Source organism: Sceloporus occidentalis, unplaced genomic scaffold, assembly GCF_023333645.1.
Source record: "Sceloporus occidentalis isolate IW3139 unplaced genomic scaffold, rSceOcc1.0.p SCAF_2, whole genome shotgun sequence".
NCBI classification, from domain to species: domain Eukaryota; kingdom Metazoa; phylum Chordata; class Lepidosauria; order Squamata; family Phrynosomatidae; genus Sceloporus; species Sceloporus occidentalis.
In genome coordinates this window covers 125391840-125409656 of record NW_028316982.1, presented here as the reverse complement: position 1 = coordinate 125409656, position 17817 = coordinate 125391840, and the positions used below count along the sequence as shown (strand labels likewise).

General features: G+C 40.5%; 1 protein-coding gene across 3 annotated transcripts in view; it reads left to right on the top strand.

Annotated features, from left to right (window-relative positions):
- The window catches only part of LOC149318986 (conserved oligomeric Golgi complex subunit 3-like), a 92067-nt gene that overhangs the window by 38528 nt on the left and 35722 nt on the right, over positions 1 to 17817 (top strand). For all 3 annotated transcript variants that reach the window (XM_089510871.1, XM_089510870.1, XM_089510872.1), the window contains 3 exons: positions 3280 to 3406; positions 10415 to 10506; positions 11967 to 12106. In XM_089510871.1, the coding sequence (XP_089366997.1) occupies positions 3280 to 3406; positions 10415 to 10506; positions 11967 to 12106 (359 nt within the window). The remainder of the gene's footprint in view (positions 1 to 3279; positions 3407 to 10414; positions 10507 to 11966; positions 12107 to 17817) is intronic.

Genomic DNA, 17817 nt, shown 5'->3' with positions numbered 1-17817 from the left:
CTTGCTCCCTTCTCAATATGACATCCCTTCAAATATTCGAACAGGGCTATCATATTACCTCTTAACCTTCTCTTCTTCAGGCTGAACTTACCCAGCTCCCCTAAGGCGTTCCTTATAGGGCATGGTTTCCAGACCTTTCACCATTTTAGTTGCCTTCCTTTGGACACGCTCCAGTTTCTCCACATCCTGTTTGAATTGTGGTGCCCAGAACTGGACACAGTATTCCAGGTGAGGCCTGACCAAAGCAGAATAGAGCGCCACTATTACTTCCCTTGATCTAGATACTATACTTCTATTGATGCAGCCTAAAATCGCATTGGCCTTGTTAGCTGCTGCATCACACTGTTGACTCATGTTCAACTTGAGGTCTACTTGGACTCCTAGATCCCTTTCACATGTAGTCTTGTTCAGCCAGGTGTTCCCCATCCTATATCTGTGCATTTCATTTTTCCACCCTAAGTGCAGTACCTTACATTTCTCCATGCTGAATTTCATTTTGTTAGCCTTGGCCCAACTTTCCAGTCCGTTCAGGTCACTTTGAATCTTGATCCTGCCCTCTGGGGTATTAGCTATTCCTTCTAATTTGGTGTCATCTGCAAATTTGATGAGTATGCCCCCAATTTTGTCCTCCAAGTCATTGATAAAGATGTTGAATAGCACTGGGCCCTGTGTGGGACCCCACTGGTCACTTCTCTTCAGGATGAAAAGGAGCCATTGTTGAGCATCCTTTGGGTTCAACCAGTCAGCCAGTTACAAATCCATGTAACAGTTGCCTTGTCTAGCCCATATTCTACAAGCTTGTTTGCAAGAATATCATGGGGAACTTTGTCAAAGGCCTTACTGAAATCAAGATATACTATATCCATAGCATTCCCTTCATCTACCAAGCTGGTAATTTTATGAAAAAAAAGAGCTCAGGTTTGTTTGGCATGACTTGTTTCTCTGAAACCCATGTTGACTTCTTGTGATTGTGGAATTGCCATCTAGATGTTCACAGACTCTCTGTTTAATGATCTGCTCTAGAATCTTTCCTGTTATAAATTTCAGACTAACTGGTTGATAATTGTTTGAATCCTCTTTTTTCCCCTTTTCGAAGATGGGGACGTTTTCCCTTCTCCATTCTGTTGGGACTTCTGTTGTCCAGGAATTCTCAAAGATTATTGCCAGTGGTTTGGATATTATATTTGCCAGTTCTTTTAATACCCTCCTGGACCATGCCCTTCAACTGGGGGAAGAGATGAGATGACAACCTGTGCATCCATCTCTTTCAACTTCCTACCCAAAGCCTCATAATCCCTTATGATATTCTGAAGACTGTGTCTTGCAGTATCATTGGTTCCCACATGAACCAAAAGAAAGGGGTAATGGTTAGTAGGCTTGACAAGTCTTGTCAGCCTCTCTTTCACATCACGGATCTTTGCCCAGGGAGACAACGCACCTCCCGAGACATCTTGTCAGGCCCACAAACCACTGCTTCTGTACCCCTCAGCAAGGAGTCCCCCACCACCACCAGACGCCTCCTCCGAGGCTTAGTAACAACTGTTCCCTTTGGTGGAACTCTCTGGGTCCTCTGCTCTGTCCCTGAAGTCTGTCCCTGCTGCTGTTCCTCATCATCCTTGATAATAGAGAGAGAGATTGAAATCTGTTCTCTAGCTGCAAGCTTAGAGAACTTTGCTTGGTTTCTCTACTTCTGCGTGTGACATTCCTCTAACTATCTAATTCTGTTGTATGTGAAGTGACTTCTTTCTCCCCAGCAACTTTCTCTGTGTGTTTCCCGTCCAAGGCCGTCTGGTCTGTTCTGGTCAGGAAAACTTCTTGATCACTATGATGCTGAAGTATAGCTACCTGGGCCTCCAGCTGCTGTATTTTCTCTTCTAAGAGGGCTACCAACTTGCACTTGGTGCAGGTGAAGTTCCCCATATCTGTAGGCAAGAAGACAAACATCCCACAAGTGTTGCAGATGACTGCAGCAGGGCCTTCAGTGTCCATACTGAGAAGTCTTAAGGAGGCACTGAAATAAGACTGTGGGCTTCCCCTGCTAAACTTGGCCTTTGTCCCCAAGCTTTGTCACTGAGTTCAAGTCACTGGGCCTATATAGTTATGTAGAGAGCTCCTGGCTGCTAGCTCCTTCCAGAGGCAAGTCTCTGACTCACTTCCTCTGAAGAAAAGTCCCCACTAGCCCCTTGAGGGGGAAAAAGGGAAAAGTGAAAAATTTATAGAGCCCCCTCCAACAATGTTTTCAGGTCAGCTTCTCTTCTAGTCTCCAAAACCTTCACTATATAAGAAAAATTAACAGTGCGCGCCTCTGGCAGCCTTCTGTAGAATTAGGGTTGAGACTCCTCCCAGCAGTGACTCCCAGAATGCAAAAGCTCAAAGTCTAACTTTAGATCTCACCCCAAGCACATGGAGAAGAAAACTAGCCTTTTCCTCCCTGAAGGAAATGAACTAGATTCCCTCTGCCAACCTACTGTAGAATTAGGATTGAGACTCCTCCCAGCAGGCAAAGGGCAACAGAGTTGATTGCTGTCATATGCTGAGGCTGTAAAATGTATTGGTATAATCCATAAAGTTAATGATGACATCAACAGCATTTCACATATGAAAGTTTTTAGATGAAGTGTGCAAGGGGGCAGACTGGAAAGAGCTTTCCACATGTATAAGACATTATACAATAGATAAATACAGTACAGGCAACTGGATAGGGCCTTTTTGGATGTACTGTACCGTAATATAAGCTGTGGGAGAACAGCAGCCACTCTTGTCTGTATAGTTTGAGGCTTGGGTACATCCCATATGTAGGTAGATCATTTCAAACACCCAAAAAACAAGAGGTCATTGTTGGATTACTGGAGGAGATACCCAGCCCTACCTTGTTGCTTTTTCAACATCAAGAAATAGCATTTTTTTCAAAACCAGAAGTGGACTTCCAACCAATCCAGTTTTTGTGCCTTTTTTTGGAGCGGGGGGTAAACTGTACTGTGCTATGCAGAAAATCCTGCCTCTGAAACTACAAAGTTGCCCATTTCTTTGTTAAAGGTGGGAAAAGCTCTAGCCTCCCATGTATCTTGAGTCCCTGTAGGGGGGGAAGGTGGGATATAAATAATTTAAAAATGTATCCGGTTACTCTAGGCAAAAATGGCAAGATAGACATTGAAACATTTTTTTTTCAAAATTCACACTACCACTTCCTTCAGACAATTATCCACCTTTGTGGATACCAGGCCCATGCATTTAATTCATTTATACATCTGATTGCTTCTTATTCTTTTCTTCATCTAGGTACCAGCAACTGTTAAATGAAATCCATCAATGTTACCTTGATCAGCGGGAACACTTACTGAGCCCCAGCATTACTAGTACTGTAATGGAATTAACTAATCGCAACAACAGAGATCATTGTGCTCTGGTAAGATGATCCTTGCTATTGTTGTCTTACGTTTTCTTTTCATAATATGGGTTCCCTTTGAATTCTTGGAAGAGCTGGCTTTGCCAAATCATTAATAGTGTTACTGTTTTTTAGCTTTCAGTATGTTCTATTGGATTTTTTTTCTTAACTTACAGGAAGGAAAAGAGTCTTGCTAGAATTTGTACTCCATCCGCACCGTCATGTAGATTCTTTTGAAACTTTCCAAAATAAATCAGAATTGCTGAAGGAACTTTGATTTTACATGTCCAGCTTGTGTGATTACAGCTGAGCAAATGACTTTTGAACACTCCAGATAAACAAATACTCTTGGCTAAAACTTGAAGAGGAGGTTGAAACAAGTGTAGGTCCCCAGCCCTCTCTCTTAAACTAAAGGATTGAGGGTTCTTGTTTCTTGTCAGCTAATTCTGTAGTTTGTCTGGGGTCCCATTACAGTTTCACAGGGACCTCCATAAAGATTGAACCAAAGAATCTAGTCCTTATTAAAGGACATTGCAGAGAATTACTGCAGTCTAAAAGGGAAGAAAAATTGACTCCAGGGATGGAGGCCGACAGATCCATAGTCATCTGCTGCTATGTGTGTGCTATATTTGTTTTCTTAGTGGAAACCTCTCTGACTACACTTGCAGCAAGTGCAAATTGGTGACTCTTTCAGAAGAGAAGGTCAGCACACTTCAGCAACCTTTTGCCACTCTTCAGTGCATGAGAGCAAATGAGAACTTCCTGGATAGAACAGATTATTATTATTATTATTATTAATCTTTATTTATAAAGTGCTGTAAATTTACACAGGGCTGTACATACAGTCTTTTTAATTAGACGGTTCCCTGCCTTCAGACTTACAATCTAAAAAGATACCACACAAAAGGAGAAGGGAGTAGTGGTGGGGAAGGGGATGAAAACCAGCAGTTCCTCTCTACCTCCAAGGCCTGGACCAAGGCAGATGGACTGGAGGGAGGGCTTGGCTTCATAATGGATGGTTAATCTTCATCCAGGGAGGCAAGCGAGAATTATGCAAGGCCTGGGAACGCTTCTCTGAACAGGATGGTCTTCAACTCCGTTTTGAAGCTGGTTAAAGAAGTGATGGCTCTTGTTCGCGGGGGAAGAAGGTTCCAGGAGAGAGAGGCATCGAGTGAAAAGGGGCGAATCCGAGATGGGGCAGAGGAAATCCTGGGCTGGGACAGCAGACCTTGACTACCAGAACAGAGGGCCCAAGTGGGAAGGTGAGGAGAAAGAAGGTCTGATAAGTAAGGAGGGGCCAACCCATGGAGGGCTTTAAACGTGGACAGCAGGAGCTTATACCGAATGCGGAAAGGGAGAGGGAGCCAGTGAAGGGATGCCAGCAAAGGAGAGATATGGTCAGAGCGGTGGGCGGATGTGATAATGCGTGCAGCTGAATGCTGGACAGAAATTAAAGGACGGAGGTGAGAAAGAGGAAGCCCTGCCAGAAGGATGTTACAGTAATCAAGTCGTGAGATCACTAAGGCATGGACGAGGATCTTGGTAGTAGAGGCGGAGAGAAATGGTCGGATTTTAGCAATATTGTACAAAAGGAATCTACAAGCCTTGGCTGTGGTCTGGATCTGAGGGGTACACGACAGAGAAGAATCAAAGATAAAACCAAGACTGCGGGCTTGCTGGACTGGTTGAATAGAAATGTTGTTCACAGAGACAGAAAAGGAGTGTGGGTGGACTTAGGAGGAAAGACAAGAAGCTCTGTCTTGGACATGTTGAGCTTCAAACACCGATGGCGCATCCACTGCGAGACAGCTGTGAGACAAGACAAAACTTGCTGTTCAAGCCTTGGAGAAAGGTCAGGGGTGGAAAGATACAACTGGGTGTCATCGGCGTACAGATGGTAGGAAAAACCAAAAGAGCTAATGAGTTTACCTAAGGACAGTGTGTAGAGAGAAAACAGAAGGGGACCCAGAACAGAGCCCTGGGGCACTCCAACAGATAAGGGAACAGAGGACAGAGAACTAATTTTACAGAACCGACAGGAAGAAATTGCCAGGAAAACGGAAGAGGACATAGAGGAAGTCCTCAATGAGGAAGTGAGGCAGAGACTGCTGAAAGGAAGCAGGTCAGAGACAGAGGGAGGAGCTGGCAGCCACTAGCTCTCTCTCTATAGCTGCAGCCCCAGTCCCTCATGTGAGGCTAACAGCAAGAGGCCAACAGAGGTGTTTGACATAGCTGTTTAGCTGGAGTTTTGAGGAAGGGCTGGAGCTCTGTTCTAGTGACTACTCAGATTACCATACATACTCGACTATAAGTCAAGAAATTTATGCCCCAAAATGGACTCCAAAATCATGGGTAGATTTATATATGGGGCAATGTTAATGCTGTTTATAAATTTCCTGAAAAAAGTGCCCACCTTCCTCTGTAGCCAGGGATTTTGTAACAGCTCCCTGTTTGAGTCCCTGGTGCACTCTCCAATCTCCCTCTATGTGTGTGTGTGTGTGTGTGTGTGTGTGTGTTATCCCTCAGCCTTCCCCTGCAGCCAGAGCTAACAAGCAGCTGCTGAGTCAAGGAAGAGAGACAGTATGCCCGGGCTTGGACCCCGTTTTCCAAGCCTTGAGCCTGGAAATCCTGGCTGAAGAGAAGAAGGAGAGAGAGAGAGAGAGAGAGGTTTGTCCCCCCTTTTGCAAGCCATAACCCTTGGGAATCCTGGGTAAAGAGGAGAGAGAGGGGGGTTTCTGTCCCCCTTTTGCAAGCCATAACCCTTGCGAATCCTGGGTAAAGAGAAGAGAGGGGGGGTTCTACCCCCCTTTTGCAAGCTGTAAACCTTGGGAATCCTGGATGAAGAGAAGAAAGAGAGAAGAGAGGTCTGCCCCCCCCCCTTTTGCAAGCCATAACCCCTGAGTATCCTAGGGTGAAGGGCAGAGAGAGGGGGTTTCTACCCCCCTTTTGAAAGCCATAAGCCTTGGGAATGCGAAGAGTGTGTGTGTATGTGCGTGCATGTGCTGACGTTTGTTTCCCTTTTTCCATGCTGAGACTGTGACCCTTGAGAGAGGTCTAGTGAGGAAGACATAGGGAGGGACGTGGTGCTTTGTTTCCCCCTTTACATCTTTTGTAACATGCCCCACTGTTTGACCCTTGACTTATCCACAGGTCATATCAAAATCCATGATTTTCACTCCAAAAACTGCCCTTGACTTATACATGAGGTAGACTTATACGCAAGTATATATGGTACCCAGTATACCAAGTGAGAGAGACGCAATTCTATGTGATGTTTGCGTTCTTGCCGATGGTTGTGGCTACATTTCATCAGGTATAAGTTGTTTTATCTTGTTGGAAGAGAAGGTTCAGCAACTTGAGGCCCATTTATCCACTTTTAGCAAGCAGGAAGTTTTCTTGGACAGAGCAGAGCAGATTGCACAGATATTTACTTTGTATGTGCTTCCACCTAAACATTAGGAAGAACCTTCCTGACAGTAACAGCTGTTTGACAGTGCAACACACTGCCTTGGGCAGTAGTGGAGTCTCCTTCTTTGGAGCTTTTAAACAAAGGCTGCATGTGATCTCTTTCAACTCTATGATTCTGTGATATCCATGAGGAAGCATCCTGGGAGATAGTCACTGTCAGGAGCAGACCATTTACAGGGGATTCGGAATCATTCCACCTAAGCAATCATTTCCTACATTTTCCTACAACAGTGGTGAAGATGCCCAAGGACAGACAAGCAGCAAGAGACATTGCAAGCGAAGAAAGGAGTCAGCTTAACCATTAACTTCAGGCAGAAGAAAAGAAAGGCACTGGTGGTAGGGGACATATTGTCCAGAGTTATAGAAGGGTAACATGCTGCATAATGGCATCCACTAGAGCATTTCAAAAAAGTATCACCATGTCCTTTGGGTAGACCACACCAAAACCTTTAATTATATAGGCCATGAAAAGATATGATTGGCTCTTAAAGTAATGGATGTATCATTACATTTGATCATCCTGATATGCAACCTGTATACAGAATAAGAGCCTACCATTAGAACAGAATAAGAAAAGGTCAAAGTCAGAATGAGCTAAGACTGACAAAGAAAGCAGGAAGTAACAAGAAGGAGTTTTTCAGATATGTTCAAAGCAAGGAAATGGTGGGACCACTGCTCAGAAAAGGATGCTAAAATGCTAACACATTTTACACAACAAAAAGGCAGAACTGCTGGACACCTATTTGGCTACATCCCCCCCCCCCCCCGCAAAGAGGTTCTTTGTGCTTCCATCCATCAGCAGGGACCTTGGCAAGGAATCTGGATTGCAAATCAAGATTGATAAGGAGTTAGTCAGGAATCACCCAGTTAACCTAAACAAGTTCACATCTGCAAAACCAAATGAACTGCCTCCTAGAGTATTGAAGGAACTGGCTTACATACTCACAGAACCACTTACTATCATTTTTGAGACATCTTGGAGAATGGGTGAGGTGGCAGAGGGCTAGAGATAATCAAATATCCTTCTCAAAAAAGATCCAAGAAACTACAGGCCAGTCAGCCTGACCTCTATACCAGGAGGATCTCAGAATGAATTATACAGGAGTCTGATTGCAAATATCTTGATAACTATGCAGTAATCAGTAGGAGCCAGCATGGGGTTTGTCAAGATCAAATCCTGCCAAACTAGTCTTATAAGCAGACACTAATTCTCTTTGCATAGCCTCCCACCCTGAGACCTTGCCATCAACGACAGAACAATACACAGATGAACATGGAAATCACTCCTCCCCACCCAGGGTCACACAGTATATATATTCCCAACTCTCTTCCATGTCAGCATTCTCTGAAGATGCCAACCACAGATGCTGGTGAAACATCAGGAATAAACTCTTCTAGAACATGGGCACATAGCCCGAAAAAACCCACAAAAAACTAATCTTATATATTTTTTTCAGTGAGATCACTAGTTTAGTAGATAGTAGAAATTTGCCCTCTCCATATGTGGAGATACATTCTGGACGCATATGGGGGAAAACGCGTAAGCTCAAACCCCATTGGTTGCAATGGGGGGGGCGCTTCTGCATTTAGTGCGATGCAAACGCACCACGGGCACACGGGCCATTTCATGCCCCGGAAGCTTAACCTTCTGTGTAAGGTTAAAGCCGCGTATGGCATGTCTGCGTATGGCGTGGGCGCGCTATACAGATAACATCAAAGCCTTTGATAAGGTCTCCCATAATATTTTGATTAGTAAATGGATTAAATATGGAATAAACACGGTCAGATTGAGCCATAATTGGTTGGAAAACCATGTACAAAAAGTCATCATGAATGGTTGCAGAATTCAAAAGGAGCTTGATAAATTAGAAGTTAATAAAATGAAATCAAAATGCAAAACTCTACATAGTTTTTCAGTCAAGGGCAGTAATAGTCCCACTGTATTTTGTGCTGGTCAGACCTGATCTGAGTATAGTGTTCATTTCTGGGTGACTCGTTTTAAGAAGGATATAGACAAGTTGGAGCAAGTTCAAAGAATAGCAACAAGGATGATAAGAGGTATGAAGAAGAAAACATATGAGGAAATAAAAGGCTTTCATGGCTGGCATCAGTAGTTTTTTGTGGGTTTTTTGGGGTATGTGGCCATGTTCTAGAAGAGTTTACTCCTGACTTTTCGCCAGCATCTCTTAAGATGCCAGCCACAGATGCTGGTGAAACATCAGAAATAAACTCTTCTAGAACATGGCCACATAGCCTGAAAAACCCACAAAAACATATGAGGAAAGGTTGAAGGACCTCAGCATGTTCAACTTGGTGAAGAGAAAACTGAGAGGTGACATGATTGCATTCTTTAAATATCTCAAGGGCGGTCACAGAGAGGAGGGGGCAGATCTGTTCTCTGCTGCTCCAGAAGGTAGGACCGGGTCTAATGTTTTGAAGTTTCAGGAGTGTAGTTTTCAGTTCAGTGTAAGAAGAAACTTCTTGACTGTAACATATATATTTGTATGGCACTGAATCTGTCGCTTTATAATGAAGTAAATCATGGCCCCATTCCCACTGGGCAAAAAAAGCGGCTTATTTCGCTGCGATTCTGACTTGGATTTTTTTCCAAGTTGTAATCGAATCTGACCCATCATTCCTATTAAAAACGGGTACAAACAGACCTGGGTTTTTTTACCCCTGTTTTCGTTCCCATTGGTATTTTCCCTGTGATAATTTGAAGCGGGTTATTTTGCTCCCCATTTCCATTGCTCTTCCGGAACCTCTTTCTTTTAAAGCAGCTGTCAATCAAGCGCCTAAGCGCTTGACATCACAGCCAATCAGTCGCATAGGCGCTTTTCCCCTCTAGGAAAGGGAAAAGGGAGCCTCTATTTGCCCCAAATTCCTTTGCGTCCAGGCTCTTCTGTGTCTCCCCAGACTCCCTCTGGGAAAGAGAGAAGAGGAGCCTCTATTTGCCCCAAATCCCTTTGCCTCCCCCATTGCTCCCTGGGCTGTTTGGAGGGCGATCAAGCAGGCATGTAATGCAAAGCCGATCTGCTGCTCAGGTGCTCAATCAGAGGCAAAAAAAGAAAAAATAATAGTGTTAAAAATGGTGTTCAATGGGTCTCCTCACACATCAGTCTATGAATGTGGAGCGGGGGGAGGTTGCAGAGGGCGTACGAGCAGGCAATTCTTTTACTTGTCATCTTTTGTTCATCCTTGATTTTCTTCTCCCCTTTTATAAAAACCTAAAAACAGTATTCTTCAACTAGGTAAACAATCATCACTATCTGGATGCCAGAATTCCTGGATGCCATTTTCCTTATGTTAGTTCTTTCTTCTGCAGCCAATGTTCCCAGAGTTTCTCTCTCTCTCTCTCTCTCACACACACACACACACACAGAGCTAACTTCCTGTATTGGCTATCATTCTGTTAAATTCTGTCTTAAAATTATATGAACAGGCTGAGAAGCTGGCAACAGAATATTCACTGCCTATAGCTAGATATCAATTGCACCTTTTTTTAAAGAACATGTTAACAGCTGCTTGCTAACTATCAATATATTCCTTTATAAATTTCAGGTGCGAAGTGGCTGTGCCTTTATGGTTCATGTGTGCCAGGATGAGCATCAACTGTATGACGAGTTCTTCACAAAACCAACACCAAAACTAGAGTAGGTGGCATGTGTCATCTTTTATTGCAATAAATCTTGATTGTAACTGTCCACACACAGATTATCAACTTGGGAGAGAAGTGATTACACAGCTCACAACACTTTGAGCTCATAGTGTGTTCTCTAACAACCTGTATATTTTTATGTTTTTTTGACCAAAACTTCAAAAAAGTATTTACTTTTGCCAGCTTGTTTTGCATTGGGAAAAGGAATTAGCTGTGTAGAACTAATATTTGGAGAGGAGTGGACGAATTAAATTAGGATAAGAGGCTGAGCTGAATGAGGAGTTTCTGTGTCCCCCCCCCCTCCCCATTTTATCACATTCATGAATGTTGCCTTTTCAGCACAGTTCAAAGGCCTTCTCAGTTTAATTTAATGCTGGACCATTGTATGGCCTGGGCCCAGGATACCTGAAGGACCGCCTCTCCCCGTACATTCCGCCCCGCACCCTCAGAACATCTGGGCAGCAACTACTTAGGGTTTCCGGGGCGAGATTGGTCTCCACTTCCAGGAGGACTTTTTCCATCACCGCCCCGGCCCTTTGGAATACGCTGCCCATAGAGCTCCGCTCAGCTACCTCCCTGGCCCAATTCAGACGGGATTTGAAGACCTACCTGTTTCAGATAGCATTCCCTGAATAAAGTCCCATAGGCCCCCCCCGCCGCACAGGCAATGGGATTGGCTAACCTGGGGGCCTTTTGTTCTTGTTTTTGTTGTATGGTTTGTGTAATTTTTGTATGGTTTTTAATGATTATTGTGTATTTTAACTGTTGTAAACCGCCCTGATCTTATGGAAGGGCGGTATATAAATAAAATTTTTATTATTTATTATTATGGTCCAGCTTGTTTGCATCTTGTATTTTATAAATCACCTTCTGGAATAATCTAACTGCCCAGTTCTTTGCATGCTTATCTAGTGACAAGTTTCACAGTGTTCAGTGGGTATACTCCCACATAACTATGCAGACACAGTTGGGTAACTAAACACATTACCATGCTTACCTCAGACACTATAAGTTAACCAGTTGTGTCTGCAAATTAAGTTACTTACTGCACCACTCTTCTGTAGGGGCGATTAGTGGTTACTGATACTTAAAAAGAACATGAAGAAGATGTTACAGAATTGTCCCTGCAAGATCATCCCCACCTTCTCACCTCCTTTTCTATTCTTACCCTGTTTTCTGCCATTTTCCTTTCCTAGAAGTCTCACCCTTCCACACTGCTCCTGCAGATGAAATCTGACCCTGTTCAACAGAAAGGGCAGAAGGTGAGGCCTGAAGAAAAGAAACTAGCGCACTGGTAGATCATGTTTAATGTTCTGCCCCCTCTGCACTGCAGTGGAAAACTGAAAACAAAAATAATATCCAGAATAATACGTAAGCAGCACATAAGAGACACTACTGTCATAAAGGAAACCAGAGCTAATCCGGCAATATCATGCCTTCTTTTCTTTCTTACAGTGAACTTTTGGAGAAATTATGCCTGTCATTATATGATGTCTTCAGGCCATTGATCATCCATGTAATTCACCTAGAAACACTGTCTGAACTCTGTGGGATTCTCAAAAATGAAATGCTTGAAGATCATGTGCAAAACAATGGTAAGTGTAATTTTGAAAAAATATCAAAACATTGATTAAGATTTGTAACATAATTTGTAAATGTAATGAAATATGTTCATAATATCTGTTTCTTTTTCAACATACAATTGTGTATGAATATTACAATATATATTAAAAATATTATTTTTTGTAGAAATAAACCTCTCATCACAACTTTGCTAGTATTCCATACTATTTTCATTAATGAATCTGGAGTGCAGTTTTCATTAAAAAAATTTTTTTAAATTCTTTTTTCACTTTATTTACAAAACACTCATCACTTAGTAATTGTCCTTTAATTTCCGATGATACCCGTCTGTATTAAGTCTTTCAATATATAATTATCAAATTATGGTCAGAATATGTTCTGGGTTCAATTTCCATTTTTTGAGTTCTTGTACTTAACTCTCTCGACACTAAAAATAAATCTATTCTGGATAACGATTGATGGCTTTCTGAAAAATAAGTGAAACCCGTTTTGTTCCCATATAATTTTGTCCACACATCAATTAAATCTTGTTCCTCAAACATTTCTAGACATTTAGCTGGTAGCCTGCCTTGATTTCTTTTAATCTTCTTTTTTTATTTCCTGTCTTTTGTTGGCTTGATTACTCCACTAAAGTCCTCTGTTAAAATTATTTTGTTTTTACTACAGCTCTTGATTTAAGTATTGGAAAAAATCCTCGTTCTTCTCCAAGGGATATATATTGGCTATAATTTTTTTTCCTCTTGCAAGTTTACTCCTATTGCTACAAATCTTCCTTCAGTGTCTTTATTTATTAATCTACCGTCACATCCTTTATTAACAAAAATTGCCATCCCTCTTTTTTTCTTTTTTGCACTGGCATAAAATAAATTCCCTAAATGGGAGTTCCTCATATATTTTATATTATTTTCTCTGATTTTAGTCTCCTGCAGACAAATTATATCAAAAGTATTTTTCCCCAAATAATGAAAAAATTGTTTTCTCTTTTGTTCTGAGTTTAGATCCCCTCACATTCCAAGACCATATTTTGATAGACATCCTTTCTTGTACCCCTTTTAAATTATTTTTAGTTGTTGTCTACTTCCCCCTCTGATTCACTGAGGTTCGTTTCTGTCGGGTTTCTTCTATTTGAGCTTTCTTTTTCTCTGTCTGGAGGGTCTGTTTTGGGGTAATTTCCTCTGTCTCCTGTTTTCACATCCACATTCACTTCCTTGTAGAAATCTCTTGCTTCCTCAATTGTATTAATATTGTACCTCTTTTGCTTATATGTTAGAGAAATGCCTTCGGTTTTTTCCCATCTATAGTTTATCCCTCTCCTTTGTAATACACTAGTCAAGAATTTGTATTCTTGTCTATTCTTTAGTACTTGGAAAGGAAGATCTTTATATACTTGAATTGTATTGTCTTCTATAATTAATTTTTCTTTATAGTTCTGCTGCAGTATTTCTTCTTTTATTCTTACATTGATAAAGCAAATGGCAATGTCCCTGTGTAACTTCCTTTCCCTTGCTATCTTTGAGTTTATTCTGAACATTTTTTCTATTTGTGAGTCCAAGTAATCTTCTGCAGTGTCTATATGTTTTGCTAAGGGTGGGACAATCTTTTCAAAAAGTTTTTCGTTTACTGCTTCCGGAACTCCTTTCAACTTAATGCATTTTCCCCTATATCTAGTTTCTTGTGTTAGAATATTTTGTTCATTTTGTCTCAATCTTGATTCTAGCATATCTGTTTTGTTTTCTAATCTCTTTGTCTTTATTACTGTTCCCTCTACATTTGTTTTAACCATTTCTATCTCTTTGTTTATTTTATCAATTTTTTCCGCTATTATACTTATTTATTTGTGCATATCTTGTTGTAATTCACTCCTTATGTCCTTAAGTTCCTCTCTTATTTCTTTCTTAAAATTTTTCATGAATTCCCTCAATTCCTGTAATATAATTGCACTGACATCTGTCTGGTTATTGGATGAGTCCATTAATTCTCTTCTGGGGTTTGCCATTGTTTGTGTCTGAGATAATGTTTTATATCTAGTTTGCATTTTCTGTCTCTCAGTTTAGTACCATACTTCCTTTTATCTGTAGCTTTGACACTTCTTATTCCCTTTCCATATTCCTGATTCCTTTCTCTTGCATTAATTTGTTTTCCATTAGAGATCTTCTGCTTTAAGGTTCTCTTATAACTGTATAACACCACAATTCTCTTTCTCTATCACAACTCTAAAATTAGTCGTTGACAAGTCAAGTTCTTAAAGAAAGTGTCCAATCACTACTTGGCTGCTCTGCGACTCACTGCTTCCCTCTATTGTTCCACCACCATAGGAGGTGGACCAATAAAGGAAGAAGCCTTGTTGAGCCTTCTACGAGCCCCCAACTCTCACACTTCACCAGTTTGAGTATCCCTACCGAGACCCACAGGTCTCAGTATTGGAAGTGTTGGAAATGGGGTGTGGGATAACCACCTCCCACAATCCCACGTCTTGCCTCCCCGACCAGAAGTCAATAAGGGGTTGCAACTATTGTACTATTGTCTTGATTTCCTCTTATTTTCATTAGTACACTGCTGCATAAATATTATTCTTACTGTCCTTTTGCTACCTTTACTATTGCAGCCTCTTTCTTGTGAATTGCTGTGTCTCAAAGCTCCAGTGCCGCCTCAGGTGTGCTCAGCCACGCTGCTGGTGTTGCTGCTGCTGCGCTACCTCCCTGGTCGCTGCAACCGCCGCTCTGGGGGGAAAGGGAGGCGTTCTTATGGCCTCCTCCTCCTCGTAGCTCCGGTGCCGCCTCAGGTGTGCTTAGCTGCACTGGTGTTGTTGCTGCTACTGCGCTACCTCCCTGGTTGCTGCAACCGCCACTCTGGGGGGAAAGGGGGGGGAAGGGAAAGGGGGGGAAACTAGCATTGATGTTTATTCTTATGGCCTCCTCCTCCTCGTAGCTCCGGTGCCGCCTCAGGTGTGCTCAGCCACGCTGGTGTTTCTGCTGCTGCGCTATCTCCCTGGTTGCTGCCACCCCCCAAAGAGCAGCAGAAATCAAGAAGATTAAAAAGAAAAAGCAAGAAAAGATAATAAACGAAATTAAAAAGAAGGAAGAGGATATAAAATGGAATCCAAACAATACTAAAATCTCTAATGAACTCAAACTTTTACAAAAGCAATTACAAAACGATATGACAGAAGAAATAGCATGGGAGCTAAAAAAGACTAAACAACAACAGTTTGAAAACGTCAACAGGATTGGGCAGTGGTTGGCCAATAAAATAAAGAAGGAAAAAATATAAGACAATTAGCGAAATAAAATATAAAGGTGTAATAATTAATAAACAAGTAGAGTTAAAAAGCATTTAAAGAATATTACAAGGAGTTATATAAAGAGGAGCCTATTACATATAATTTCAGGGAAAACTTACGGAAATTTTTAGATAGAGCTACAAATGAGAAAATAACATCGGAACAGAGACAGCTACTGGATGTTCCATTTACCAAGGAAGAAGTTATACAATCTATTCAAGCACTAAAAGAAAGAAAAGCTCCCGGTCCTGATGGCTATACAGCTAAATATTACAAGATTTTCAAAAATGAAATAACAGAACAGTTGTGTAAAACTATAAACTTGATTGCAGAACAAGGGAAACCACCATCATGGGAAAAAGCTACTATAGTACTTATACCAAAGGAAGACAAAGACCACTTAGTGGTGGCTAATTATAGGTCAATCTCCCTTCTAAATACTGATTATAAAATCTATATAACGATTTTAGCTAGAAGGTTAAAAAACATTCTAACTAACATAATAAAAGAAGACCAAAATGGATTCCTGCCTGACAGACAATTAAGGAACCATATTAGGACAATTGTGAATAATATAGAATACTACAATATGAACAAGGGGAAAAAACTAGCATTGATGTTTATCAACACCGAAAAAGCGTTTGACAATGTCAGGTGGGAATTCATGTTTAAGGAAATGGAGAGGATGAATATAGGTGGAAAATTTATGGAAAATATTAAAACCATATACAATCATCAAGCAGCTCAATTGAGAATTAATGGCAGTAAATCAGAAGAATTCAGAATTTACAAAGGTACAAGACAGGGGTATCCCCTGTCCCCATTACTCTTCATTATGGTACTGGAAGTATTAAATAATGCAATAAGATCTAACAAAAAAAAAAATTAAAGGAAACAAAATAAAAGGACATGAAAAAAAGGTACTAGCCTTTGCAGATGATATGGCAGTAATAATGGAAGAGCTGATTACAGGTATAGAAGATTTAATGAAAGAATTGAAAGATTTTGGGAAATACTCAGGCTTCAAAATGAATAAAGAAAAAACTTGGATATTAACAAAAAACATGACACCAAAAGAAGAAGGAATACTAATTCAAAAATCAGGATGTAAAATAGCGAGGAAAATCAAATATCTGGGTATTTGGTTAACTAACAAAAATATAGATATTTTTGAAAACACTTATAAAAAAACCTGGAAGGATATACAACAAAATTTAATAAATTGGAATAAATTAAATTTATCAATTCTCGGGAGGATATCAGTGGTGAAGATGGCCTTACAGCCCAAAATAATTTTCTTATTTAATAACCTACCAATTTTAATAAAAGGAACAATAACGAAAGAATGGACTAATGAAATAAAAAAACTCATATGGAAAGGCAAGAAGCCAAGAATAAAACATGAAATCTTACAGGATAGAAAGGAAAAAGGAGGATATGCTTTGCCAGACCTAAAACTATATTCATGGGCATGTAGTCTCATCTGGATACAGGAATGGATTAAATTAGAAAATACTGAACTACTAGACCTAGAAGGGGTGGGAATGAGACATGGCTGGCATGCATACCTCTGGTATAATAAACAATCAACAGATAAGGAGTTCTATAAACATACTATCAGGAAAGATCTTTTGAAGATATGGTTAAAAATAAAAGAAAAAATCTACAATAAAGTACCCCTCTGGATTTCAACGCAAGAGGCTCTTTTTGACAGATGGAAGGGAAACTTTAAGTGGTTGACCTATAAAAGTTAACGAAACTAGATAAAAATGTTAAGATCCAAATAAAACAAAGAGAACAACTAATAAAGGAAGGCAAAACAATACATTGGTTTACATATACACAAATTAAGAGGAAATATATAGAAGATATAAGGGAGGAAGGGATAGAAAAGAATGCAAATGAACTAGATGAATTATGGTGGAAGTCTGACAAGAAAAAAATATCGAAAATATACAAAATATTATTGACTAGAACTATGGAAAAGGAAACGATTAAGGAAAACTTGATAAAATGGGCAAGAGATAGTGGCCATGTAATACCATATGCAGATTGGCAGAATGCATGGGAAAGAACAAATAATTTCACAGCTTCACAAGACCTCAAAGAAAATTACATGAAAATAATAAAATATCCAACAGATGGCACTTAACACCTATAAAACTAAAAAGAATTTATAAATTACAAGACCAAAATTGTTGGTGCTGTGACAGTGAGGCAGGCTCCATGTACCACATGTGGTGATCGTGTGCAAAAAGTAAAAAATACTGGATGGAGATACATAGGCAAATTCAGAATATCTTTAAAATGGTTCCCGAGTTATACCTGTTAAATATAACATCAATTATGAAAGAAAAGGACGAAAGGAAACATTGGAAGGTAATCTTATATCTCAAAACAGCAGCCAGAATAATGATAGCTAAAAATTGGAAAAATAAAGAT